The sequence below is a fragment of the Ictalurus punctatus genome, chromosome 17 (genome assembly GCF_001660625.3).
Source record: "Ictalurus punctatus breed USDA103 chromosome 17, Coco_2.0, whole genome shotgun sequence".
Taxonomy (NCBI): domain Eukaryota; kingdom Metazoa; phylum Chordata; class Actinopteri; order Siluriformes; family Ictaluridae; genus Ictalurus; species Ictalurus punctatus.
In genome coordinates, this window is record NC_030432.2 from 17,235,895 (window position 1) to 17,258,910 (window position 23,016).

Below are 23,016 nucleotides of genomic sequence, written 5' to 3' on the forward strand. Positions count from 1 at the left end.
ACTCAAAGTAATATTTTTTTTTTACTGTTAGAACATTTGATTATTTCATCCATGATCTGGTGAGTTTCTCTTCCACACGATCCATAAAAGCACTGTACACCTCTCTTCTGCGCCGATGCCGCTGGAAAAGATGGAGAAAACTCACATTTTATAAGCAGTCTTAAATTATTCCAAAGTGAGAATGTTTTCCAAATAAAAACTGTAGATCAGCCAGTGAACAACAAGACAAGTAAAGTTAAATAATTAAGAGACAGACAAGATTTTCAAACAAACGTATACATTTTATAATTACTGTGATGTTGGTTTAAGGAATGGATGTGGGAAACATTGTAAAATCACCAGACATAAGCTGTTGGATCTTTAGTTTTTCTCTGACACTACTGTACATGAACAGCATACAATGGGTTAAAGAAAGTACATAAAATAGAGTGATATAGATTAAAAGTCTGGCACTGTATGTAAAGTATAAAAAAAGCCACAAAATATTTTTCAGTACAGTTTAAGTATATGAAACTTTAGCAAGTTTGCCAATCGGTCATTAACCTTCAATACCTGTTAGCCTCATATCTCAGATGATCAGTTACACATGACGTAAATGGAACCATTTTATCTGAAACAAGTTACGCTGTAGGGCCAGACATACTCATTCATGCTTCCATATTAACTGATAAATGTGTGAGCTTCAAATGAATAATTTTATTGAAATTTAGCTGAAGTACAGTGAACACTCAAAGATGCTACACATCTCCACTCACTGTGTATGTAGCTGACATAGGTGGCCAACGGGACTTCGGCAGTATGAGTCTTGCATCCCATTTGGGTTCTCCTGGTTTGAAAGTGATCACTTTCCTTGCTGGCTCTCCTTCTGGAGGATTTGGCTCAGGCTGGATACCTGAGATTTAAAAAAAAAAAAAAAATTTATATTGCAAATTTGTAGACACATATGCTTATATTACATTTTTCATATAATATTTTCTTACTTGCCTTGTTAGCTACATCATTATACATCATACAACATTTGGAACCATTTCTAACCAGTCTAATCTTTACCAAAAAAAAAAAAAAAAAAAAAAAAACAGGACTACTATTTTACAAATAATTGGGTGGTTTTTACATTGCCAACAAATGCATTAATACTATAATATAATTAATACATATGAATAAAATCAACTCACTTGCTCCCAATAACTGAGTATTAAGGTTCAAATTTCTAGAATCCTTCGCTATGGAGGTCACCATGTCTGGCAGGCTTTCATCACACTGCAGTGGCATACAAACAGTAAAGGCCTCTTAAACACTGCCATCTAGTGTCAATGTGCTTCACCAAAAATACTGTATACTTATCCTTAGAGTTTCAAAGTCAAAGTCCACCATGCTGTTACGGCATAAGTAGCAACATTTTTACACAAGTAAAAGTAAATAAATACATACATTAAAACGCTAAAAGTTAATTAAATTACTAAAACACTGCCGATGTGAAGGCTATAATTAACTGAAATGTATTATATTTCTATTGATTTCTATTGTGCGCACGCAGACACACACCACCTTAATGGGGAAATATTCACCCCTTCTCATTCTTATAAATTAGCCAACCATAGTGCAGCAGTGTAAAGCATTTTAAAAAATGAATTAAAAAAATTAATAATCCAGTGTGTCAGTTCTGTGTGTGCCTTGTTGATGAGGCACAAGGAAGAAGGGCCAGATTGGTTCATGCTAACAGGAAGTCTAATGTCACTGTTTTCAGACATGGTGAGCAGAAAAGCTTCTCAGAACACACAACATGCCAAACCTTTGGGCAGATGGCTTAAAACAGCAGAATACCACATCCAGTTCCTCTCCTGTTAGCCTACAGGAATGTGAGGCCACTGTGGGCACATGCTCACTGAAATGGACAGTTGAAGTTTGGAAGCGTGAATTCTTGAAACTGTTTTGTGTGAAAATCGCAAGAGAACTGTTTCTGAAGTTTCTGAAAAACTGAAATCAGCCCATCTGCAACCAACAATGACACGTTGATTGCCTCTATTTTCTCCCCATTTGTTGTGAATATTAAGTGAATGTCTTAATATTCATGAATTATTTGTGGCACAAAACAAACACTGTTCATTCATTCAGGGAATTTCCCCAGTGTGGGATCAATAAAGTTTATCTTATCTTATCTTCATCCTTATATTCCGTATCCTGACCCTTTTCCCTCTCACTCCTAGCTTTTTTTTTTTTTTTTTTTATCAGGTGGTCCAAAGTATAATTTTATAGTTTTTTGTTTGTTTGTTTGTTTGTTTTATTTTAATTATCAACAAAAATAAGAGTGCCATAATCTTATTTGCATAAATGACAGCTAAAACACTTCACAAACAGTAGTCTACATGTCAGTGTAACTACTGACCAAGTTTCTGTTTGTAATAAACATATCTTTAAAATGCATCCGTTAATAACTGTTTCTGTTAAGATATAAATCTCCGTTAAGACTCCATTAAATTCCCTGAGGTGGTCTGATGAGTCATGTGAGGATGCGCACTTACACAGAAGCATTTCCATTGGCTGCAGCCTGTAGGTGTTTTGGCCAATCATGAAAGTCAATATTTACACGTGGAGCTTGCTTTCGAAAATAAGTAAATAAAAAGTTGTTTTTTTTTTAAGTGTTTATAATATTTTGTCTGTCGATGAAAATAAAGAGAGATTTTGTTAAAGTTTTTATTTTTTAAACTACATTTTAGTCCTGATAGTAAGTCACAGTTAGTGTTTAATGACATCGATGTCGTCTCATGTCTTTGTCAAGGAAAAGCAAGGTCATTAACGAATATTTTTCGTCATTGATTTCGCTAAAATGAACACTATTTGATTGGGTAACTGCATGAAGGTGCGGGGGTATAGGTGTATTTGGGTGTCATTAGTGGTCAGTGAGTGATATACATTATATACAATGTACAGTGATGTATATGCTCACTGTAAACTTACAGGTCTGAAATTGTGAGGCTTCGGGTTTTTGTAGCGACCACGTGGAAATTGTCCCAACTTCACAAACTGTAGCTCCAATTCCAGTAGTCCAGGTGGTTTGTATGATGTGATGAACACTGGTATATTCCTCTTATGGTCTTGTTTGAATCGCATGACAGGAGGCATTTTAACAAGGCTTTGAGATAATTCTTCTAATCCTTCTTTGAGTATAGCTGGGTCGAGAGTTTGTTTCTTGATCCGAGGCAAGCTTAAAGTGCGGTAGAGTTTTGGGCTAAAGTCAGGCGGCTTTATTTCCCACAAGTCTGTGTGCCTGAGAGCTGCAGTTGGAAGTAGGAGTGTGTGATTCCTACTACGGTTTGTGATTACATTTTGGCTGGTCGTGAACAGAAGCTTTCTATTCAAGGTGAATGACAGTTCTGAATCCATTATTTTTGTAGAGCTCAGAGCATGTAGCTGGTCCTGAGATCAAATATGTTATGATACATCACTAAATACACAAAACACACAGCACAACAGAGCAAACATTTCCATATATTGCACATTTAATGTCACCTGTGTGTGTGTGTGTGTGTGTGTGTGTGTGTGTGTGTGTGTGTGTGAATATAAAATCAGCTCTATAGCCATATTTGTGCATACACAAGTATGAACCATACAGCAACTAATGATCAGTCCACACTAACAGATTCACATAAAATGACATACAATGCAGTACAGATCTCTGTGACTAAAGACATTTAAAGATATAAAAGATTGCAGTAATACTAATGCTTTAAAGAGGACATGTTATTGCAACAAAATAAAAATGTGTTTTAGAGCAATACCTGCATTTTATCCTAACATAATTTGCATATTAAACCTATTTTAAAATGTGTATCCTACCATTCCCAGTTCAGTCATCCGTCAGTCATGTGTGTGAAAGCAGAGAGAGCAGGTTGCTGTGTTGGAGTACATGTTTGAAGCATTGGGAACAATAAAAAGAGGTTGCTAGGAAGCTTTAGTTTAGAGGCTTTGTGCAGGAAACAAGTCATGATGGAAGACACAGTGAAGAGACAAGAAACTATTTAATTCAATTCAATTCAGTTTTATTTGTATAACGCTATTAACAATGGACATCGTCACAAAGCAGCTTTACAGAAATATATATATTCATGATATAGATTTTAAATAAATGTTATTATGCATTACAAATATGTTTAAGTGCAACCTCAAGAAACTGATATTTTACAAATCTCAGTTCTGTGTACTTTCATTACTTTGCACCATACACTTAAAAAGTCACATGTAAAAGCACAGTGTAGAACAAAATTTAAACCAGCAGAGGGAAGCACAAGACATTTGTGTGTGTCTCAGAGAGAGAGAGAGAGAGAGAGAGAGAGAGAGAGAGAGAAACAAAGTGCATCATTGGTGTCTTCAATAGTTCTGATCAGGATCAAGGTGTATCCAGATTCTATCCCAGGAACATTGGTCATGAGGTCCACCCTGGATTCGATCCATCTAAGCACCATGCACATGCGCATACACATTCAAACACTTGGTGTTTAGCAATTTAGTGTAGCCAATCCACCTATAGACATATTTTTTGGATGTGGGAGGAAACGAGAGAACCCAGATGAAACGCAGGTGGACACATGGAGAACATGCAAAACTAGGGACCAGGGAACTGTCAGGCAGTTAGGCTACTCACTGCCCTGTAGGAACAAGTCATGAAATTGGTAAGGAAAAATCTAACTTATCTTCAGTGACAGCATAGAGTGCAGTATAAGATTACCAGGTGAGTATGCTAATATATAATAACACTTGGCCTTGGATTTCAGGAAATTTGTAAATGATCAATATTCCTCTTTGATTTACAGAATTTCATTGCTTTTATCTTTATTCAGTATTTACTGAAGAATGATAATATACTATATTGAATATATAGACCGGCACATAAAGAGTTGGCATATACAATGCCATATGTGGGCAAAACCAAACACAGAACTCAGTCTTTACAGGCAGTTCTGTCAATATATCAAAGGTCACACCTGGCTTTTATTGCGTTAAAAGCCATTTGGGGGAGGAAATGCCTTGGATAAACAGTCTTAATCTGGCCACAGCATACACACAGTTGTTGGGGTAATAAATTTGTTCAGATAATCTCAAACTAATGAGAGATAAGGGAGAGAAAAGGACATTAGGCACATTAAACAGAACTCAAATACAAACATTATTTCTTGAAGGTGGTGAAGTAGGTGATGAATGTTAGTGAGTGACGTGGAAGCCAGTGTTAGTTTATTAATCCAAAATGACTTTGAATATCTCATTGAATTGCTATCTATTGAATTGTTGTGAATTTTAAATTGAAATTGAAGTGAAATTGACACCACCATATTTACCATAAAATCTCTGTATACTGACAGACACTCTGTATAGTTGGGAAAATAAAAAATAAAAATAAATAAATAAAGTGAAGAGATGTAGGCTATTTTAGACTGGGTTTTACAAAGAGGGCATGATGTAATATTACTTGATTAGATATTCAAGAAATACTGAAATGTAATTTCACTTAACACTGACCCAGCTGCACAAAGAATGCATTTCAACCAATACTGGAGTCACTGCCCTGCTGGAAAAACAAACAAACAATAGAAACCTGCATAGAATTTGTAACGGTTTAATGGTTATAATGGGAATTGAATTTGGTTTTAATGGAATGGTTCCTGTGGGTCTCTATTGGTGGCATGTTCTGCCTAGTGGATACCATTAAGGACCAATCATGGTATTGGATTTCATTTTTAGCTGATGGTTTGTAATGGTATTTGTATTGAAATAAGAATTTGAATTTGTGATGGTTTCTATTGTTTGTTTGTTTGTTTATTTCAGCAGGTCACAAGACAGGAGACCCCCCCGAAAATATCCAGGGACTCAGGCTTACAGTAGGTTTACACATTACTGGGAGGTGGAAGTGTGTGGCCGGTGATGTGAACTGAAGGCGCTCGCCCGGCTGCAGATGAAGAGCTGATACCCAGAGAAGTTTTTCTGAAGTGGACCCAAATAAGGAGCTTTGTTGTTTGTTTTGGGGGTTTTTTTGGTCGGATTTAGAAACATTAAGCGAGGACAAACTATACTCTGTTCTTTGAGCTTCTTGAACACCGCTTCTGAGGGACGAGGCGTCGAGAAAACCCAGAGCTTCCACTCCAGTTTGATAGGAAGAGCAATGAGTGCAGACATTTGGCTGGGATGTATCTGCCTGGCTGCTGCTCTGTACACCGCTCACAGCGCGCAGGCTGGTAAGTTTAAATAAACACTGTAGAAAGAACGAGATTTAAAAAAAAAAAAGACGAAATGCCCGATTTTCTACTGTTATGTCGTGATAGCACACCGCCTTGTTCGCACTTGAATTGAAAACATACTTCTCAGCTTTTATCTGGACTGGGCTCCATCAGAGGAGTTGGAGTTTGCTCTTGAAATGCATCTTGCACTGATCTCCTTGATCTAACTTGTTTATCGCCCGTTTTTGGTCACAAATTCGCTAAATCGGTTGTCAGTGAGCACATCGTATTATTTGAGACCACTGCTTTGACCTAGAAATTCATTCCCCGGTTTGTGTCGGCATTATAGTGAACAAAATCATAGCAGAGTGAAGCAGCTTTAAAGGTGCAGTAGTTGATTTTTTCTTCTTCATACTTTTACAAATCACCTGGAAGATCTGTAGAACATGAACAGATATGAGTTCAGCAAAAGTCTGGCATCAGTTTTAGTTGGTAAGAAAACCTGTTTGGAAAACTGACGTCCGTCCGGAAGACATTTTTTTTTTTAGAGATGCACCAATGTATCGTGCAATAATCGGAATCGGTTCATCGATAAAGGATATATTCACCGCCGCTAGTTTAAAAACTCATAATATTTAAGAGTAAAGGGGTGGTCACACTACAGTTTTTATTCCATTGACTTCCATTCATACGCATGCAAATGCTGGAGACTGGAAACGCAAGCTTCATGCATAGAAGTTTTAAATTTTGATGCGTTCCAAGTTTGGTGAACTCTGACCTGTGAATTTGTATCACATGAAGACGTGTGACCAGTGGAAGATTGGTATGTCACGGCATGATCTCTTCAAAAAATCCAAGATTTAGTAAGCACTGATTATAGCACTGATTATATATGTTGCACCATCCCGTTTGATGGTGTTTTATAACAGCTTTAAAATAATATAAAATTAACATCAAAAGAGAAGTTAGGGTTGGATTTGGGTTTCAATGCATACAGGAACAGATGGTGTATTTTAGCATCAGCGTGTGATGTCATATCCGGTTGCCGCCCATATTCGCGGTCTCCAAAGAAATTTCGCATGCTGAAATTCTAGTGACTGGCACTTAAGACTTTGTATGCATATCTGAATATATTAAATAACCTGTGAGAGCAGAAATCTTTTGAGCCTACTATGTTATAGCTGATTGAAGTAATCATGGGAAAGATTATATTGTATTTAATATGGCATTTATTTCTGTGCCATCTTGATACTGATATAATAATAATACTGTAAGTTACAGCACAGTCAGTACATCAACTCTTATCAGCTATTTTCATAACAATTACATAACCAATTTTCTTTTAACCTGAACAAACCTTATAACATGCCTAGCTATATTACAGGAGAGAGGGGATATGCTAACATTTATTTCCATGTGTAAGGCCTACTCAGACATGATATGGTAAGCTCGAAAGGGTTTACACTCAGAGCATGCCATTGGTTTACATTATTATAAGGAATATTCTTTTTCATTGTCAGTGATAGTAAATAAGTTTTGCAATGGAGCAAAAGAAATATCTCATAAAATACTGTGTGTCAATTCCATTCAATTGTTAACCATACCCAGGAAAAATAAAACAAAGTGCAAGGGGGAAAAACCTTTTAAACTGACATTTAAATCTTGATAAACTTCATTCTTTCTTAGTTAATTCCTGTTTTATACATACCACAACCTGATTTTTCTTTTAAATTATGTATAAATTCAAACAGAAAGTGATGTAATTTAATTCATTTCAAATTAATCAAGTTTGGGGAAAGAAATTTTTTTTTTTTTTTTAATATTTTGTGTTCATTTGCCTAAACTTTTATAATTATATTTGATGTTTTCTGCAGAGGTCCATCAAAATCATGAGATCATTAACATGAGTCATCTCCAAAGCTGTTTTCTGTAGGAATGCAGTTTATATATAGGAATACATATGAAAATGTTAGCTTTGAATATTATATTTCATGCTAGTAGCTATGCTATGTTTGTTTATGCAATACAAGTTTAAATGTTACATACACAATGCTGTATTTGACCATGTCAGGTCTCTCTGAGAACTTAATAGGTTTAGTAAAGGAACAAACCCTCAAGCATGTTATGATAGTGCACTCTAACTGTTGACAATGCACGCACAATTACCATGAAATACTCTGCGATTATATTTTAAAACATTCCCACATGTATTGTATCTGCTGGTTATTGTTTCATCAGTTACACTTAGACTTCATGAGATATATATATATATATATATATATATATATATATATATATATATATATATATATATATATATATATAGATAGATAGATAGATAGATAGATAGATATTATATAAAAATGCACAACAGGGGAGATGGGAGAATGGGCCCAAGTGCACAGTTGGCTTAAGGCATCAGAATGCAAAAGGAAACTCTAACTCAATTGGCTATTTTAATCACCCATTAAATATTTTCATTATCTTCCTGTTTCTGCATGCCTATAGCTGAAATCAAACCCAGCACCTTGGCTTTCAGAAGTGAACATGCTACCTACTTTACTGCCAAAGTACAGGTGGAACAATGGATGAAGCACTTGGTGAAACTGAAAACAATAAACTAAAGAAAACTGAAAACAGAACAAACACCTTCTATCCTCAAACAAGATGAAGGAAAAGAGGGAACTCAAAAGTAGAAATGTTTTTTTCTCTCAAGAGAAGTAACTTGAAAACTCAAGAGTGGCTAGGTTGACAAGGCAAGGCCAACCAAACACTGAGGAAAGACTAGAATACAGCACTAGTTTTCAAAATGGCCAGGTTAATCTTGCTCTCACCAAATAAATTCAAGACTAAGAACCGATTGTATGGAAAACTTCCCTTAAATAGAGCCAGGGACAGGTGCGACTGGTTGAGAGTAATTAGCTGGCAGACTGCTCATGTCTCCCCTCTAGTGGCCAAAGTCGACCTAGCAGGCAAGCCAGCTCTAGGCGTGGTCGTTAAAATAAATATATACACAGAAGTATACACAGAAGATCCAACTTTGCCGTCATCATGTAAAAGGAAATTTAACCTAGACTTTAACTATTTCATATACAAACGAGTGACACATTAGGGAAAACTGGTGGCTCTGTTATACTGTGGGGGGCATTTATTTTGCTGGCATAGTCTGTGTCCATTTTTTGTCTTAGTGGAAAGAGTCACTGCAAATCTATAAAATTATTTTACCTGATCACCTTTATCATATGATCCTGTGATACATTTTTATCATGATGGGAATAGTCTCTTCCAAGATGACTCCACCCCCATCCACAAGGCACAAGGGCTCACTGAATGGTTTGATGAGTATGAAAATGATGCAAGTCATGTGCGATGGATCTCAAATGAAATGAACACCTATAGGATGTTGTGGACTGACTTGTTAGACAACAATCTCCGCCACCATCATCAGCACACCAACTGAGGAAATATATTTGGGGAAAATTATGTTCATCCCACCAGAACCTTACTAAGACTAATTTATGTATGTTGGCGTTTACTTTTTCTTGTATCTCATTCCATCTAATGTTCTGCAGAATAAAGAAATGTGTGCATTCTCCTCCATGCAAACCAGGAATTTTCTCTGGGAGCTAACCACTGCTTGTCTGTACAAATTATCCATGTAATTAGTAATTATTTTAGTTTTGGCTTTCTATACTATAGCTTCTTTATAAAAAAAAAAAAAAAAAAAAAAAACCCTTTTAAATCCATTCAATAGAATAGTTTAATTCATACATTCTTTTTTATATATATACATGGAAATAGTTGAATCAGTGTTGTCAAGATGATTCAACCAGCATAACAAAAGATTTTATCTAAACAGGAACAGAAGGATATCAATATATCTGAATATAACTCTAAATTTGATTTTCGTTTTTGTTTACACAATGTTTTTAGCATTCTTCATTAGTTGCTTGCCTTTGTTGGTGGGTAATTTTCCTGTGAATACTGTTCTCAGTCATACTAAATGTTACAGTCTTTGTGGGAGTGCTTTTTGAGAAGCACATCTTCTGGAAGATGCTTGAGGGAAGTTTTTGGAATCCATGTCAATGGTTGACATCCTTCGTGGTTGAGATTTAGCACTGCCTTTTATAAAGGTGCTGAAAGAAGGTAAGATGTTTTTGGAAGTTGGGGTAGAGGTGTTGGGATTGGAGACACTCTCTGATTTTGGGGAAACTATGACTTTACTCATGTCTGAAAATGATTCTACTGTAGATTAGTGGTCTTAAGATCTGTAAGAACATCTTCCCCATTTTGTTGGTCACTTTCCCTTTCATCGTTCAGAGATGCGTCACATGACCTAAGATTTTCACTGACTTCATCTTTTCCTTCTGACACATCATTTTCTGTTAAGTGGAATGAATCATTATGTGCTTCCAGATCGATATTCCCAAGTGACATATGCTCAGAAATACTTATTGAATAGTGTACAGACAGGGGATAAATTTCCAGTGGATACTGTTCTCTGTTTGCTAGCACGTTACAGTCCAGGCCCAAATTAGTGACTCGAGCCGCCTGTTCTCTCTCACGTTGGGCCTTCCTTTTCATCACCTCTCTCTGAGAAGTCGTAATAGGTCTAGAGACCTCAGTAGGACAGGGGAAGGCTGTGATCATACCACACAATGAGTCTGGGTTCTGGTTGACATTTGATTCTGACTTAGAACGGCGGCGTATTCTATGTAGCTGGAACGTCTTTGTGGAAGTGCTTTCTTGAGAAGCACATCTTCTGGAAGATGCTTGAGGGAAGTTTTTGGAATCCATGTCACTGGTTGACATCCTTCGTGGTTGAGATTTAGCACTGCCTTTTATAAAGGAGCTGAAAGAAGGTAAGATGTTTTTGGAAGTTGGGGTAGAGGTGTTGGGATTGGAGACAGTCTCTGATTTTGGGAAAACTATGACTTTACTCATGTCTGAAAATGATTGTAGATTAGTGGTCTTAAGATCTGTAAGAACATCTTCCCCATTTCCTTGGTCACATTTCCTTTCATCGTTCACAGATGCATCGCATGACCTAAGATTTTCACTGACTTCATCTTTTCCTTCTGACACATCACTTTCTGTTAAGTGGAGTGAATCAGTGTTTTTGCTCTGTGATATTTCCAAAGTTTCTTCAGTGTTAGGTGCTTCCAGAACGATATTCTCAAGTGACATATGCTCAGAAGGACTTGACTTTCGAGGAGCTGCATCTTCACCCATGTCTGCAAATGTTTCTCGGTTAATAGTGTTTAGATCTGTTAAAACCATCTCAGCTTTAGACTACATACTTTATAATATATAAGCTTTAATAAAATGTACAGTACAAACAGTGAAAATCTAACTTCAAAACACAGTCAGTTTAGCTGCTCTTGGTGTGTTATCTTGAACCACATTACATTAAAAATGACATATTATTAACATTTTAGGGACATTTGTGCAGTGTCAGTATTGTGGGTATCATCTGTGCTTTGATAGCACTAACAAACTCCATTAAGATGGCATTGTTTTTTAATTTCTTATTCCTTGTCCCCAGGGCTCCAGGCAAAAAAAAAAAAAATCTTGGAGACTAAAATCAAAATATTTCGGCACCAATTCAAATTTTCAGGAGCCAAAATATAGTTATGTCATATGACATATATCATTGTTAAAAGGCTACCTCACACTGCCTTTTCTTTCCCCTATGTACTGTCTGCCTTTGTTTACTCTGCCTCCCATAGTTTACACAATATGTGCAATGTTCAGTATATCATACTGAATCATATTACCGTAAATACTTAAATGTCCATTCATTTGTTTCTTTTTTCACTTTTTTATTCAACTATGTACAATTAGTTGTTTCCTGCTTATTCAGGCTCACAGTCATGTAGGCTGCATTGAATTTTGTTTTCAATTCCCTCATCTCTTTTTCTGCGACTTTATCACTAGCACGTTGCACTGCTTTCACGATTGGGGTGGCACGAGGGGCAGACCTAGCAATGACACAATCCCTGGCGTTCTCATGTTTTTACTGTCACCATGCTTCTTCACGGTTTCTTTTTTAAAATATAGTTATGTCATATCACATATGGGAGGGAATGTGGAAAAGTGATATTTTTCGTGTGCGCATTTGGTTTTCTTCTCAGCTGGCTAACGTTAGTTAACTACGCAGTTAGCTAGCCTACATATAATGGATAAATTCAAACTCCAACGAACTAAACCACATCAAACTAAATTAAACACCTTTAATAAAGTTTACACATCCATCTTTTTAACCCGATAAACGTGACGTTAATCCGGTTTCTGTTCATCTATACAGGCGACACTTCAAGCTCTGCAGGACAAGAGCGCAGAGTTTCTTTACTGGAAATCATACAGGAGTGCACGCGATAGGGCAGGTACACGCATGCGCAAGAGGAGATGACAGTTCAGTAGCCTAACACAAGAAGATGTGTCGTCATTTCTATTTAATTTGTTTTTAAAATTTTGTTTGTGGGTAACGGTGGCCACTGGAAGAAAAAACATGGTCCCAAAATTAAAAAGTTAGTCGCATTGGCGACCATTTTAGTCGCCATCTGGAGCCCTGGTCCTCCCTATCCCCCAACACACACAAACACATGCGCGCGCGCGCGCGCACACACACACACACACACACCATTTAGACTATTTAGTTAGTCGCACTGGTTCCCCCCCATCCCCCAACACACACACACACACAGAGAGAGAGAGTTTTTTTTCACTCACCTTGTGCTGAATTTGAATAGCTGTCATTGTTTTCGTCAGTTTTGAGTGTTCATCTTGATTAGTCAAAACTTTCAAAAGTTGTTATTTGTCAAAACTATTTGATTGATGCAAAACATTTTAATGTAAATTCTATATTGTCATGGAACTCTGATGACTAGAACACCAGTGCTGCTTTCCAATTCAGCTACTGTCCATCCTAAATAGTATCTGAGATTAGAGAATTAGTGTGTCCCATATCTAGTATGTTGAAATGAGTATCCCAAAACTACTTGGATGGTCTACTTTTTCCAGTAGATTTTCAAAGTGTGGATCCATGCACACTTTTTGAGCTAATATTGCTAATATACTCCTTGTGCATGGGAGGTGTTTTGTAATATAAGGAGAGAGTGATGTTGGTGATGCATCTTCAGTATTTAAGTGTAAGAACTTAATTGTTAAGCACTAACCATTTTTTAAGGAATAATGAATGAAGAAATTTGAAATACAATAAGGAGTTGGCTTATGATGACATTGTTTGTTACTAGGCAACAACGTTCTCTTCTGTTACATGACGTGTTTGTATGTCCCAGTACTTACACACTCTTGCTACACACTCAAAAGTATGTACTTTATCTTCACAAACATAGTGCATGTTTTAATTACATAGTATAAACAAGCCAATTGGGTAACAGCACAAGGGTTAAACATAGGAATAGAACACAAACAGAAATAGACTGTCATTGTTTCTGTTTCCTTTCCTTTCAATTTTAACCTGAAATTACACCTTTTACCCCTTTGTTACTTCATATCTCTTTTCATACTCTCAGTATCACTTTTAAAATGAAAAATTTATTGGGTAAATAACCATTAATATTATAAATATTATGAATAATATTTTTTATTAACTATTAATATCAATATCATGTCAACCAACACCCTCCAATACCCTCCACAGTATGTATGTAACATTATGGAAGAAAATGTTTTCCATTTCACATTCTTTTTTTGTTCTAGGTAATCAATCTGTTTTTCCATATACATCAAATATGTAAATAAATCTGCACAAACTGCATTACAATGTTTATATAAATGACCTTATTTATTTATTTATTTATTTTATTTTATTTTTTTACACAGGAACACTGTGTTTCTGAGTAAATATATGATGATATTGTGATTTTTCTCTGTCTGTGTGTGTGGCCTCAGTGGAACCTCCTGAGTGCAGTCCAGGGCGTCACACGGTTTTGCAGAACCCATACCGGAGCACAAGCTTCAGCTCTCAGCAGCTTCTCCAGGCTGGCCTGCAGGAGAAGCTCATCTGTGACCACTCACTGACACCTGGCTGGTATAAGTTCCAGATCTTTGATAAACCAGCTCAAATGCCCACCAAGTGTGTGGAGGTACAGTAAATATGTCTCATTTACCTAAGATCAGATGCTAGTGTCAAGGTCACATGTGCTGTAACCTCGCATGCTGTATGCTCACATGCAGATTTTGGAAAATTCCTGTAGAGTTCAGATGTTTTAAAAAGTTAAAGTACATTGTAGTTATTTAGGTGGGGCTTCCAATTTCCAATGAACAGTAATACATGAGCAAAAAAGAACAGCAAAGCTTTTAGTCTTGTTGATTCCTTTGTTCCTTTTCACACAAATCTAGAATCATAGGTGTAGTTTTTTTATGCCAAGAACACAAGAAAGTTGTGTTTACTAGACAGCATTCAATTTAAGCAGCCTGGTGATATATTTTATTTGCAACATACCATATTTATTTGAAATGAACAGCAAGGCTTCATAAATTATTAATCCCTAGATTACCACTGGCGTCCTGTTATGTGGTGCACTACATATGTATGCTATGTTGTACTATTCCCTATTATTATTACTATTGTGTATGCAAACACACTAAATAGAAAGACATTTTTAATCTTTTTAATCAAAAATGATCAGTGTTTATAAATTGTGCAATATATTGTGCAGCATTGGAACAAGATAATTACAATAGCTAATGTACTCTACAATTGAAGGTAATGTGTAATGGGCCATTTCTAATTAAAAACATTGTGCCACTTGTACTCTTAGTTTTTGTGCATCCAACCCCTTAGTTCACTAATATACAGCATTTACAATCAGATTACCAAATAGTCAGCACACCAGCTATATGTTTTTTTATGGGCAGGTTTCCACATGCTTGTACTTATATATTGTAACTTTTACATATGTGTATGGGCAAAAGTTTGTGGATACCGGACCCTCACACCCATATGTGGTTCTTCCCCAAACTGTTGGGGAAAGTTGGAAGCACACAATTGCTTTTTGAATGTCTTTTCATGGGGTCACAGTAGCTTAGTCATTAGCACGTTTGCCTCACGCCTTCAGGGTTGATTCCCACCTCTACCCAGTGTGCACGGAGTTTGCATGTTCTACCCGTGCTTTGGGGATTTCCTCCGGGTACTCCGGTTTCCTCCCCCAGTCCAAAAACATGTATTTTATGCTGATTGGCATTTCCAAATTGTTTGTAGCATGTGACTGTGTGTGTGATTGTGCCCTGCGATGGGCTGGTACTCCTTCCTGGTTGTCCCCCGCCTCATCCAAGTCCCCTGGGATAGGCTCCAGGCTCCCTGCAACCCTGTGTAGAATAAGCAGAACAGAAATGGATAGATGGATGCATACTATAGTATTAGGATTTCCCTTCACTGGAACTAAGCGGCCCAAACTTGTTCCAGCATGACAGTACCCATGTGCACAAAGCGAGCTCCATGGTTTGCCAAGGTTGGTGTGGAAGAACTCGAATGGCCCTGGCCTCAACCCTATTGAACACCTTTGGGATGAACTGGAATGCTGACTGCACCACAGGCCTCCACACCCCACATCAGCGCTCGGCCTCACTAATGCTCTTGTACCTGAATGAGCACAAATCCCCACAGCCATGCTCCAGAATCTAGTAGACAGACTTCCCTGAAGAGCATTGGCTTTTCTAAAAGCAAAGGGGTGTTAGGGGGATAGGATGTTCAAAAAGCACATCTGGGTGTAGTGGTCAGGTGTGCACAAACTTTTGGCCATAAAGTGTATATTGAGAAGCTGTTACTTTCTGTGATCTGCCTAGGTGAATCATTGTGGTACCCAAGCTCCAGTGTGGCTCTCTTTAGCTGAAGGGGAGACCCTCCCACACCCCTTGGAGGTTAAGAAGCTAACTGCTTGTGCTACCTGGCAGTTGTTCAGTGGGCCCAATAAGGAGTGCTGTCTGTTTCGGATGCCTGTCTCCGTGCGTAACTGCGGGCAATTCTATGTGTATCAGCTCCAGCCTACACAGGGATGTATGGCCTACTGTGCTGAGGGCAAGTCATTCTGCCTCCTAAATATACATAGACGGTGTATATTAATGAATTTTATTTTTCATTATTAGTACTTTACATATGTTTGTTAATGCATTTCCTTGAATTTTATATGCACAGAAATGTCAGATTCCACTGAACCAATCTGTGAACCAGAGCGCAGGAACAGAGATGGAAGTTGCAGCGGTAAACCCAATAATAGTTTATCATAATTTATTGTGCAATCATTTCTCTCTTATGCTATTAAAAATATTTTTGTGACATTATTCCAAACACAGTGACTTATGTGTCCACTAATTCAGTGCTGATTTATCTAGCTCTAAACTGTTTATGTGAGAATTGCATTTAAAAAAAAAAAAGATTATGGAATTATTTCTTGTCTACATTTTTATTTTTAGAAGCGTTTTGTTTTTCTAGAGTTTCTTTTTTATGCGAGCCAAAATAGCTATGGTAAAAGCTGCCAAATTGGCAGAATGTCTTCTTAATGAACTTAGCATATGTGTTTATGTGTTGTGTGTTAGCCTGTGAAGTTGCCATGGCATCTGTTGGAATTGAGCAATGACTCAGCTGGTACCATGGAGTCTCTCACTTACTGTACAAACAGAACTTCTCCACAATTGTTTGAGTTCCTCATTACTTTGTGTTTTGTGAATATGGAGGCTGTAGTTATTTATAACTTAATTACAGTCCCCTCTGAAACTATTGGAACGGCAAGGCCAATTCCATTTGTTTTTGCTGTAGACTGAGGACATTTGGGTTTGAGATCAAAATATGAATATGAGAAGAGAGTGTAGAATTTCAGCTTTTATTTACTTGTATTTATATGTAGATGTGTTAAACAACATAGAACAGAGTATATTTTGTATCAAACCACATTTGTAGGCAAGCAAAAATATTGGCACGTCAGGTGTTTCCTGTTATCTGGGTGTGTACCGTTAGATTGATTGTTTAAAAAATCAATAGCTCTGAACATCTACTCTTGGTTTTAGCCTTCAGTCTCACCTGTGAAGACTGCATATGTTGTTAAAAAGGATAAGATCAGAGAGCTGTCTTTGGGAGAAATGCAAGCCATTGTGCAGCTGAGAAAAGAGGGAAAATCAATCAGAGGCATTGCACAAATATAATGTAGCTATCCACCAACTTGGGGAAAGCGTGACATCACTGTGTGAGGAAATCACACTTAGCTAGCCAGGTTTTAGATATCTTCACATAGACTGACTGTTTGTTAACCCTTTCTCACAGTACACAGGCATACCATTTCACCAGTGGAATGGAAATCACCTTATCGGACATTTTATCACTGCAAGTCTGTTATAAGTTTAGTCAGGACACTGTTGGGTTTCTGTGTGTAGAGTATCCTGACTCATGTACTTTGCTGCTGGTGAGCAGGGCGATGGGAAAGGGAAGGGGTGTGAACCCTCTGCTGGGCAAACATCACTGGTACAGAGATAAAACCGACAGCATTTAACTAAAAAAGTATAGCGTTTTTGATAATAAAATGTTTGGGTTACGCATATAACCCTGTTCCCTGAGAAGGGAACGACACATTGTGTTTAGCATAACACTATGGGGAGCGCCTCTCGCGCGCGACTGGCATCTGAAGCTTGTGTAAAATCATGCCTATTTATAGGCCTTCCATGATCAGGTGACGTGGCAATTAAGCGCGTCGCGTGATATAAATATGGCACATGTGAACCGCGCCATCAGCCTGTATTATCTGAAGCGAAGACGCAATTCACAGGCCTGCCGTTGTATGACAAAGCTACGCAACGTCTCATTCCCTTCTCAGGGAACAGGTTACATGCGTAACCCAGACGTTCCCTTTCAAAGGGAACTTCGACGTTGCGTTTAACATAACAGTATGGGAATGAGAATACCCACTCCATCATTCCGAGGGTACAGCCTGTTCAAAAAGACCCAAGCCCGAGGGTCACTGCAAGACATTGGAGCCCGGGGCGGAATGAATATCCAGGCTGTAATAACGAATGAATGTGTGTGGCGTAGACCAGCCTGCAACAGCACACACACATCCTGTGAGGATACCCCTTTGGACAAAGCCTTCACGGCGGAGACCGCCCTAGTTGAATGAGCCCTTATGCCCAGAGGCGTAGCGAGACCACGCGGCTCATAAGCAATAGTGATTGCTTCCACTATCCAATTAGAGATGAGCTGCTTTGACACAGCATCACCTCTACTGTCAGCTGTTCCCTTTAAAAGGGAACTACAACTGCCATAATGAAATTATAACATTTTAACTAGGTAAAAATGAAATACTTGATTGTTTTTAATAACAACAACAAGGGCACCCCAAAATAGGCAGAAATTCCATGTTTTGGCCTCTGAAAAAAAGAGCTAAACTCTTTTCTCCAACATGATTTTTGCAAAAACCTAGCCTAGACAAGATTTAAAAGCAAATGAAACACGGATTCCCCCTTCATGTTGCAGTTCCCATGGAGATAATCACCGTGTGTTTATGTTTTTGTTTCTGTATTAGTCCTGCCTCTGCCCTATCCTGTCATTGGCTTGTTACCCAATTGTGTCCACCTTTTTTGTGTCAGTTTTTGAGTAGTTAGTTTTTGAGAGTCTCTTTACATCAAGCTGTTTTTCTGTCTTGTTATGAAGTCTAGTCATGCATATTTGTATCTTAAAGCACTGTATGGGCCTGCTTTTCTTATTTTCTGTTTCTGAATTATGGTTTTCCTACTTTTACCTATGTTTCAGTCTTGATAATGAATAACACCTGTCTGATGTTGGTCTCCAGTATTTTGACTCAAGCTAGGGACTCTAATTACGATTTCTGGATTTACTTTAATAAAGCACATGTTGAGTTTACATATGTGTTTTGCATATCACTGCCATTTCAGATGTATTTATGAAATCTATTTCTGATTTCTTTAAGGTCAGCTGTCAAAACATCTGACAGGTTTTCCCAGATGTGTAGCTAACATAAATGCATTGAGCATACATTTTAATTGCACACTTGACAGGGGGACATCTTAATTCTTCTAATTCTCCTTTTCGCTTGCCAGATATGCAACCTCCATCTCCATCAGTACCAGAGATCATGGCTGAGCTGTCAGGCCTCAGCATGTTGTTGAAGTGTACATTTGATGGCCATAGTGGGAACAGCTCTCTAGGATTTGTGGTGTCCTGGTGGCGTCTTTCACCAAATGGAAACAAAGAGGAACTGATGCAGGAGACAAGCTTACAGACTTCAGCTTTTATCGAGCTGGATGGCATCAACCTTCGGCTTGGAGACAGGGTAGACTTTCTATTTATAATTTTATAGAACAACATATACAGTTTATATACAGTACATCATAACTACAAAGTGAAAATATGTTAATACACTGGTGCGTAAATAATAAAGTAGGCTGTCACACCATTTATATATTTTATTAGTAGTAGTAGTATTTGTTCTATTTACCATGTTGTATATGGACATAGATTTCCTGTCATTTTGTACAGATCTATTGCAGTAGCTCCAGTTTCTTTCTAGATGCCCCAGACAAACAGAGTCATGCAGTGGAGAGTGAGGAGTTCTTTGCAGGGATTCGAGTATGTTCACAGACATCCTGTTTTCTTTTTGTTTTTGTTTTTTCTTGATTTCCATATGGTTAGACTAATCATCACAACATGTAACATCATAGCTTCTTTGCTTTGGTTGGATTGTAGCTCCAGCCCAAACTTGACTCTATCTTAGAGGATGGAAAGGAGCATGAGCTGGTTATAGAGAGCACTATTCCTGTACCCTGTCTTTCAGAGACATGCGCTCTTCCATTACAGCTCAGCATCAGCAGCCAAGGTACATATATCTGTTGTACTACCATACATTCGTTGTACAGTAACTATGGTGTTCTCTGGAAATTCCCCTTCTGCTACTTATTCTATTGAGTTGTAGAGATCTTTTTGATAATCACTAAATATTATAAGCATTAAATACTGTACATGGTATTTAAAATAGAAAGCAACACTTTACATTAAGCTTACCAAAACTGACATTATTTAATATATTGTCATCAAACCATGTATATCAGCATTAACACCCCAATAAGTAACTGACACTTTATATATATATATATATATATATATATGGTAAATGGCACACTTATATAGCGCTTTTATCCAAAGCGCTTTACACTGTGTCTCATTCACCCATTCACACACCAATGGTAGCAGAGCTGCCATGCAAGGCGTTAACTTGCCATCGGGAGCAACTTGGGGTTCAGTGTCTTGCCCAAGGACACTTCGGCATGTGGAGTCATGCTGGCCGGGAATCGAACCGCCAACCCTACGATTAGTGGACAACCCGCTCTACCACCTGATCCACAGCCACCCCATCAAATACATATTCACAGCTAACAAAGCATTTTTTCTTGTAAAGCATTATTTGTTATCTGAACATGCAGCACTTGAGGCTTGAACCCGCGACTTGCCACTCTCTAACTGTACCGGAAACTGAACTGTCCTGTCCCGCTCCGTTACAGGACTTCTAAATAAATAAATGAATGAATGAATGAATAAGTAATATATATAATATATTTTATATATATATATATATATATATATATATATATATATATATATATATATATATATATATATATATATATATATATATATTATAAAATATAAGAAGAATAAGTTTCAAAATCAACACCTGCATTAACTAATGTTCAAACCATCTGTGACTAAAATTAAACCTACACTGACCAATCCAGCAAATTGAATCACTGTTATGTGTTATTGTTTCTACTGTGCACACTAAGAACTGGCAATGAATGTATACTTATGTACACAAGCTTTCAAAAACAATTTGCAACCAAGTAATTTAACCATCACCCAACACAGCATGTGTAATCAAAGTGTAGTACTGAAAAAGTTCAACCGTAACTGTCACCTGCTCTAACCTATGGGATCAACTTCATCACACAGTGAAAAAATACTTAAAGAAGTTGCGTTTCTCGGGGTGTGTAATTAGCAAGCACAAAAGCATATGACATTTAATTATCTCTTGAAAACAGTGTTTATTTTGACAAAGACAAAGTTACTTTTAAGCTTCGGTTCTGTAGTTTAAATTTGTGCATGTCTAGCCTAATGTGTTGTTTGTTTAGATGAGGCGGTGCTGGGTCCTGATCTGGTTCTGTCCTCCTGTGAGGTGAAGCTGTCTCATACTCCTTGCCATAAGGGAGTGTGCAGCCAGGTGCTGCTTCACTACAGCGCAGTGACCGATATCAGCAAGGATGGAGACAGGAGCACTGAGATATCCATCAAACCTATAGTCAGCACTGATTTCCTCTGGAATGGATATACACCAGAGAGTGTGCAGGTATTAAAAAAGATATTGCTCATATATGTAATGATCTATTTTTATATGCTTTATATATATATATATATATGTATGTATGTATGTATGTATGTATGTTTATGTGATTTGTTTTGGGTTTTTTTTTTTTTTTTTTACTTTTTAGATCGTCGTGAAAGATATTCTACCTGCTTATTGTTACATTTTCACTGATCCTCACATCATAACATTTGATGGCAGGTATAGTAATACATCTATAACATGCATGACAAGGACATGCGTGAGTGAGTGAGTGAGTGAGTGATGTTACAAGCCAGATCCACATGCTTTGGAGGTAAAATGGTACTGGAGGCACTGACCAATAAGCACTTGCTTGTTCCTTGTTCCTAGGAGGTATGATAACTTCCATATAGGCACATTTGTGCTGTACAAGAGCACAATTCGGCTGTTCGAAGTGCACGTGCGCCAGTGGGAGTGTGCTAGTATAACAGCCCACCCTACATCCTGTGTGTGTGGCTTCGCAGCCAGAGATGGAACCGAGGTCATCTCTTTTGACATGTGTAATGGATTGTCTGGAGAAACAAAGCCACGCCTCTTAGTGAAGAATGGAGACCTGGCAAAGAGCAGCATTCGCATCACTGAGTCTTATCAGGGTCGCAAAGTCACTGTAAGGCACTGTTACCTAAATGAAATGATTAAATAGGGTAGTGCTAGTAGTAACTGTTGTGTACAATTTTTCAAATATCTTATTTAATACAGTATTAGAATTTGAATACTTCACATGGTCTGGTGCAGAAGAAAGAGCAGCACTTGTTAGAAACTCTCTCTCTCTCTCTCTCTCTTATAGCTGACATTCTCTTCAGGTGCATTTGTGCGGGCGGATGTAGCTGACTGGGGTATGAGCCTGACTGTGATGGCCCCTGGTTCTGATCGGAGCCATACTGAAGGTCTTTGTGGAACCTTTGATGGACAACCACTCAATGATTACCACAGAGCAGGAGGGGAAACTTTAGAAGACACTATTTCCTTTATTAATACGTGGAGGTAAGACTTCTTATTCATTTTTTTATGATCCTGATGAAATATTTTTCATGATAAATTTGAATGTGGAGGATTTGGTTGCTGTTTTCACAATGCGGTTTCTATTTTGTCTGATTTCGCAGTAATAAACTGGTAAGTTAAGGTACAAACACTAACTCTGTCCCAACCCTAATCTTAGTTTTCATTATGTTTTATACATTTAAATTGAGCTAAATTAGTACACGTCTGAGCACACTGCCTTTTGTTGACCATTTTTGAACACTTTGCACTGTTTTACCATGGGCAAGGAAAAGTATCACATTAAAATATCTCTTTTTATATCACACAAGAATAGTGATTAAAAAAATCATATTTTCTATAGAACCAGTTGCTTATATGATCTTCCTGCTTTTTTGGTCAATAATTTTAGGAACATTTGA

General features: G+C 37.5%; 3 protein-coding genes across 3 annotated transcripts in view; 1 reads left to right on the forward strand and 2 right to left on the reverse strand.

The window, feature by feature from the left end:
• The window catches only part of si:dkey-30e9.6 (uncharacterized protein LOC564083 homolog), a 5,008-nt gene extending 1,153 nt beyond the window's left edge, over positions 1 to 3,855 (reverse strand). The window contains exons 1-5 of the mRNA XM_053687525.1: positions 3,838 to 3,855; positions 2,959 to 3,417; positions 1,176 to 1,260; positions 756 to 892; positions 1 to 121 (exon numbers count right to left, since the gene is read on the reverse strand). The exon at positions 1 to 121 is cut by the window's left edge and continues 1,153 nt beyond it. Coding sequence (XP_053543500.1) covers positions 41 to 121; positions 756 to 892; positions 1,176 to 1,260; positions 2,959 to 3,417; positions 3,838 to 3,855 — 780 coding nt within the window. The 3' untranslated portion in view covers positions 1 to 40. The remainder of the gene's footprint in view (positions 122 to 755; positions 893 to 1,175; positions 1,261 to 2,958; positions 3,418 to 3,837) is intronic.
• A 1,994-nt stretch (positions 3,856 to 5,849) lies between these two features.
• The window catches only part of vwde (von Willebrand factor D and EGF domains), a 31,849-nt gene continuing 14,682 nt past the window's right edge, over positions 5,850 to 23,016 (forward strand). The window contains exons 1-11 of the mRNA XM_017491116.3: positions 5,850 to 6,227; positions 14,127 to 14,320; positions 16,023 to 16,254; positions 16,372 to 16,437; positions 19,281 to 19,513; positions 19,720 to 19,809; positions 19,927 to 20,056; positions 21,366 to 21,580; positions 21,723 to 21,796; positions 21,947 to 22,223; positions 22,404 to 22,600. Coding sequence (XP_017346605.2) covers positions 6,155 to 6,227; positions 14,127 to 14,320; positions 16,023 to 16,254; positions 16,372 to 16,437; positions 19,281 to 19,513; positions 19,720 to 19,809; positions 19,927 to 20,056; positions 21,366 to 21,580; positions 21,723 to 21,796; positions 21,947 to 22,223; positions 22,404 to 22,600 — 1,781 coding nt within the window. The 5' untranslated portion in view covers positions 5,850 to 6,154. The remainder of the gene's footprint in view (positions 6,228 to 14,126; positions 14,321 to 16,022; positions 16,255 to 16,371; positions 16,438 to 19,280; positions 19,514 to 19,719; positions 19,810 to 19,926; positions 20,057 to 21,365; positions 21,581 to 21,722; positions 21,797 to 21,946; positions 22,224 to 22,403; positions 22,601 to 23,016) is intronic.
• Positions 10,034 to 13,119, reverse strand: LOC108278005 (uncharacterized). Its single transcript, XM_017491117.3, has 2 exons — positions 12,942 to 13,119; positions 10,034 to 11,443 (listed from the first exon to the last, which is right to left on the reverse strand). Exon 2 carries the CDS (start codon positions 11,439 to 11,441, stop codon positions 10,452 to 10,454), a length of 990 nt encoding a protein of 329 aa, XP_017346606.1. The 5' UTR covers positions 11,442 to 11,443; positions 12,942 to 13,119; the 3' UTR covers positions 10,034 to 10,451.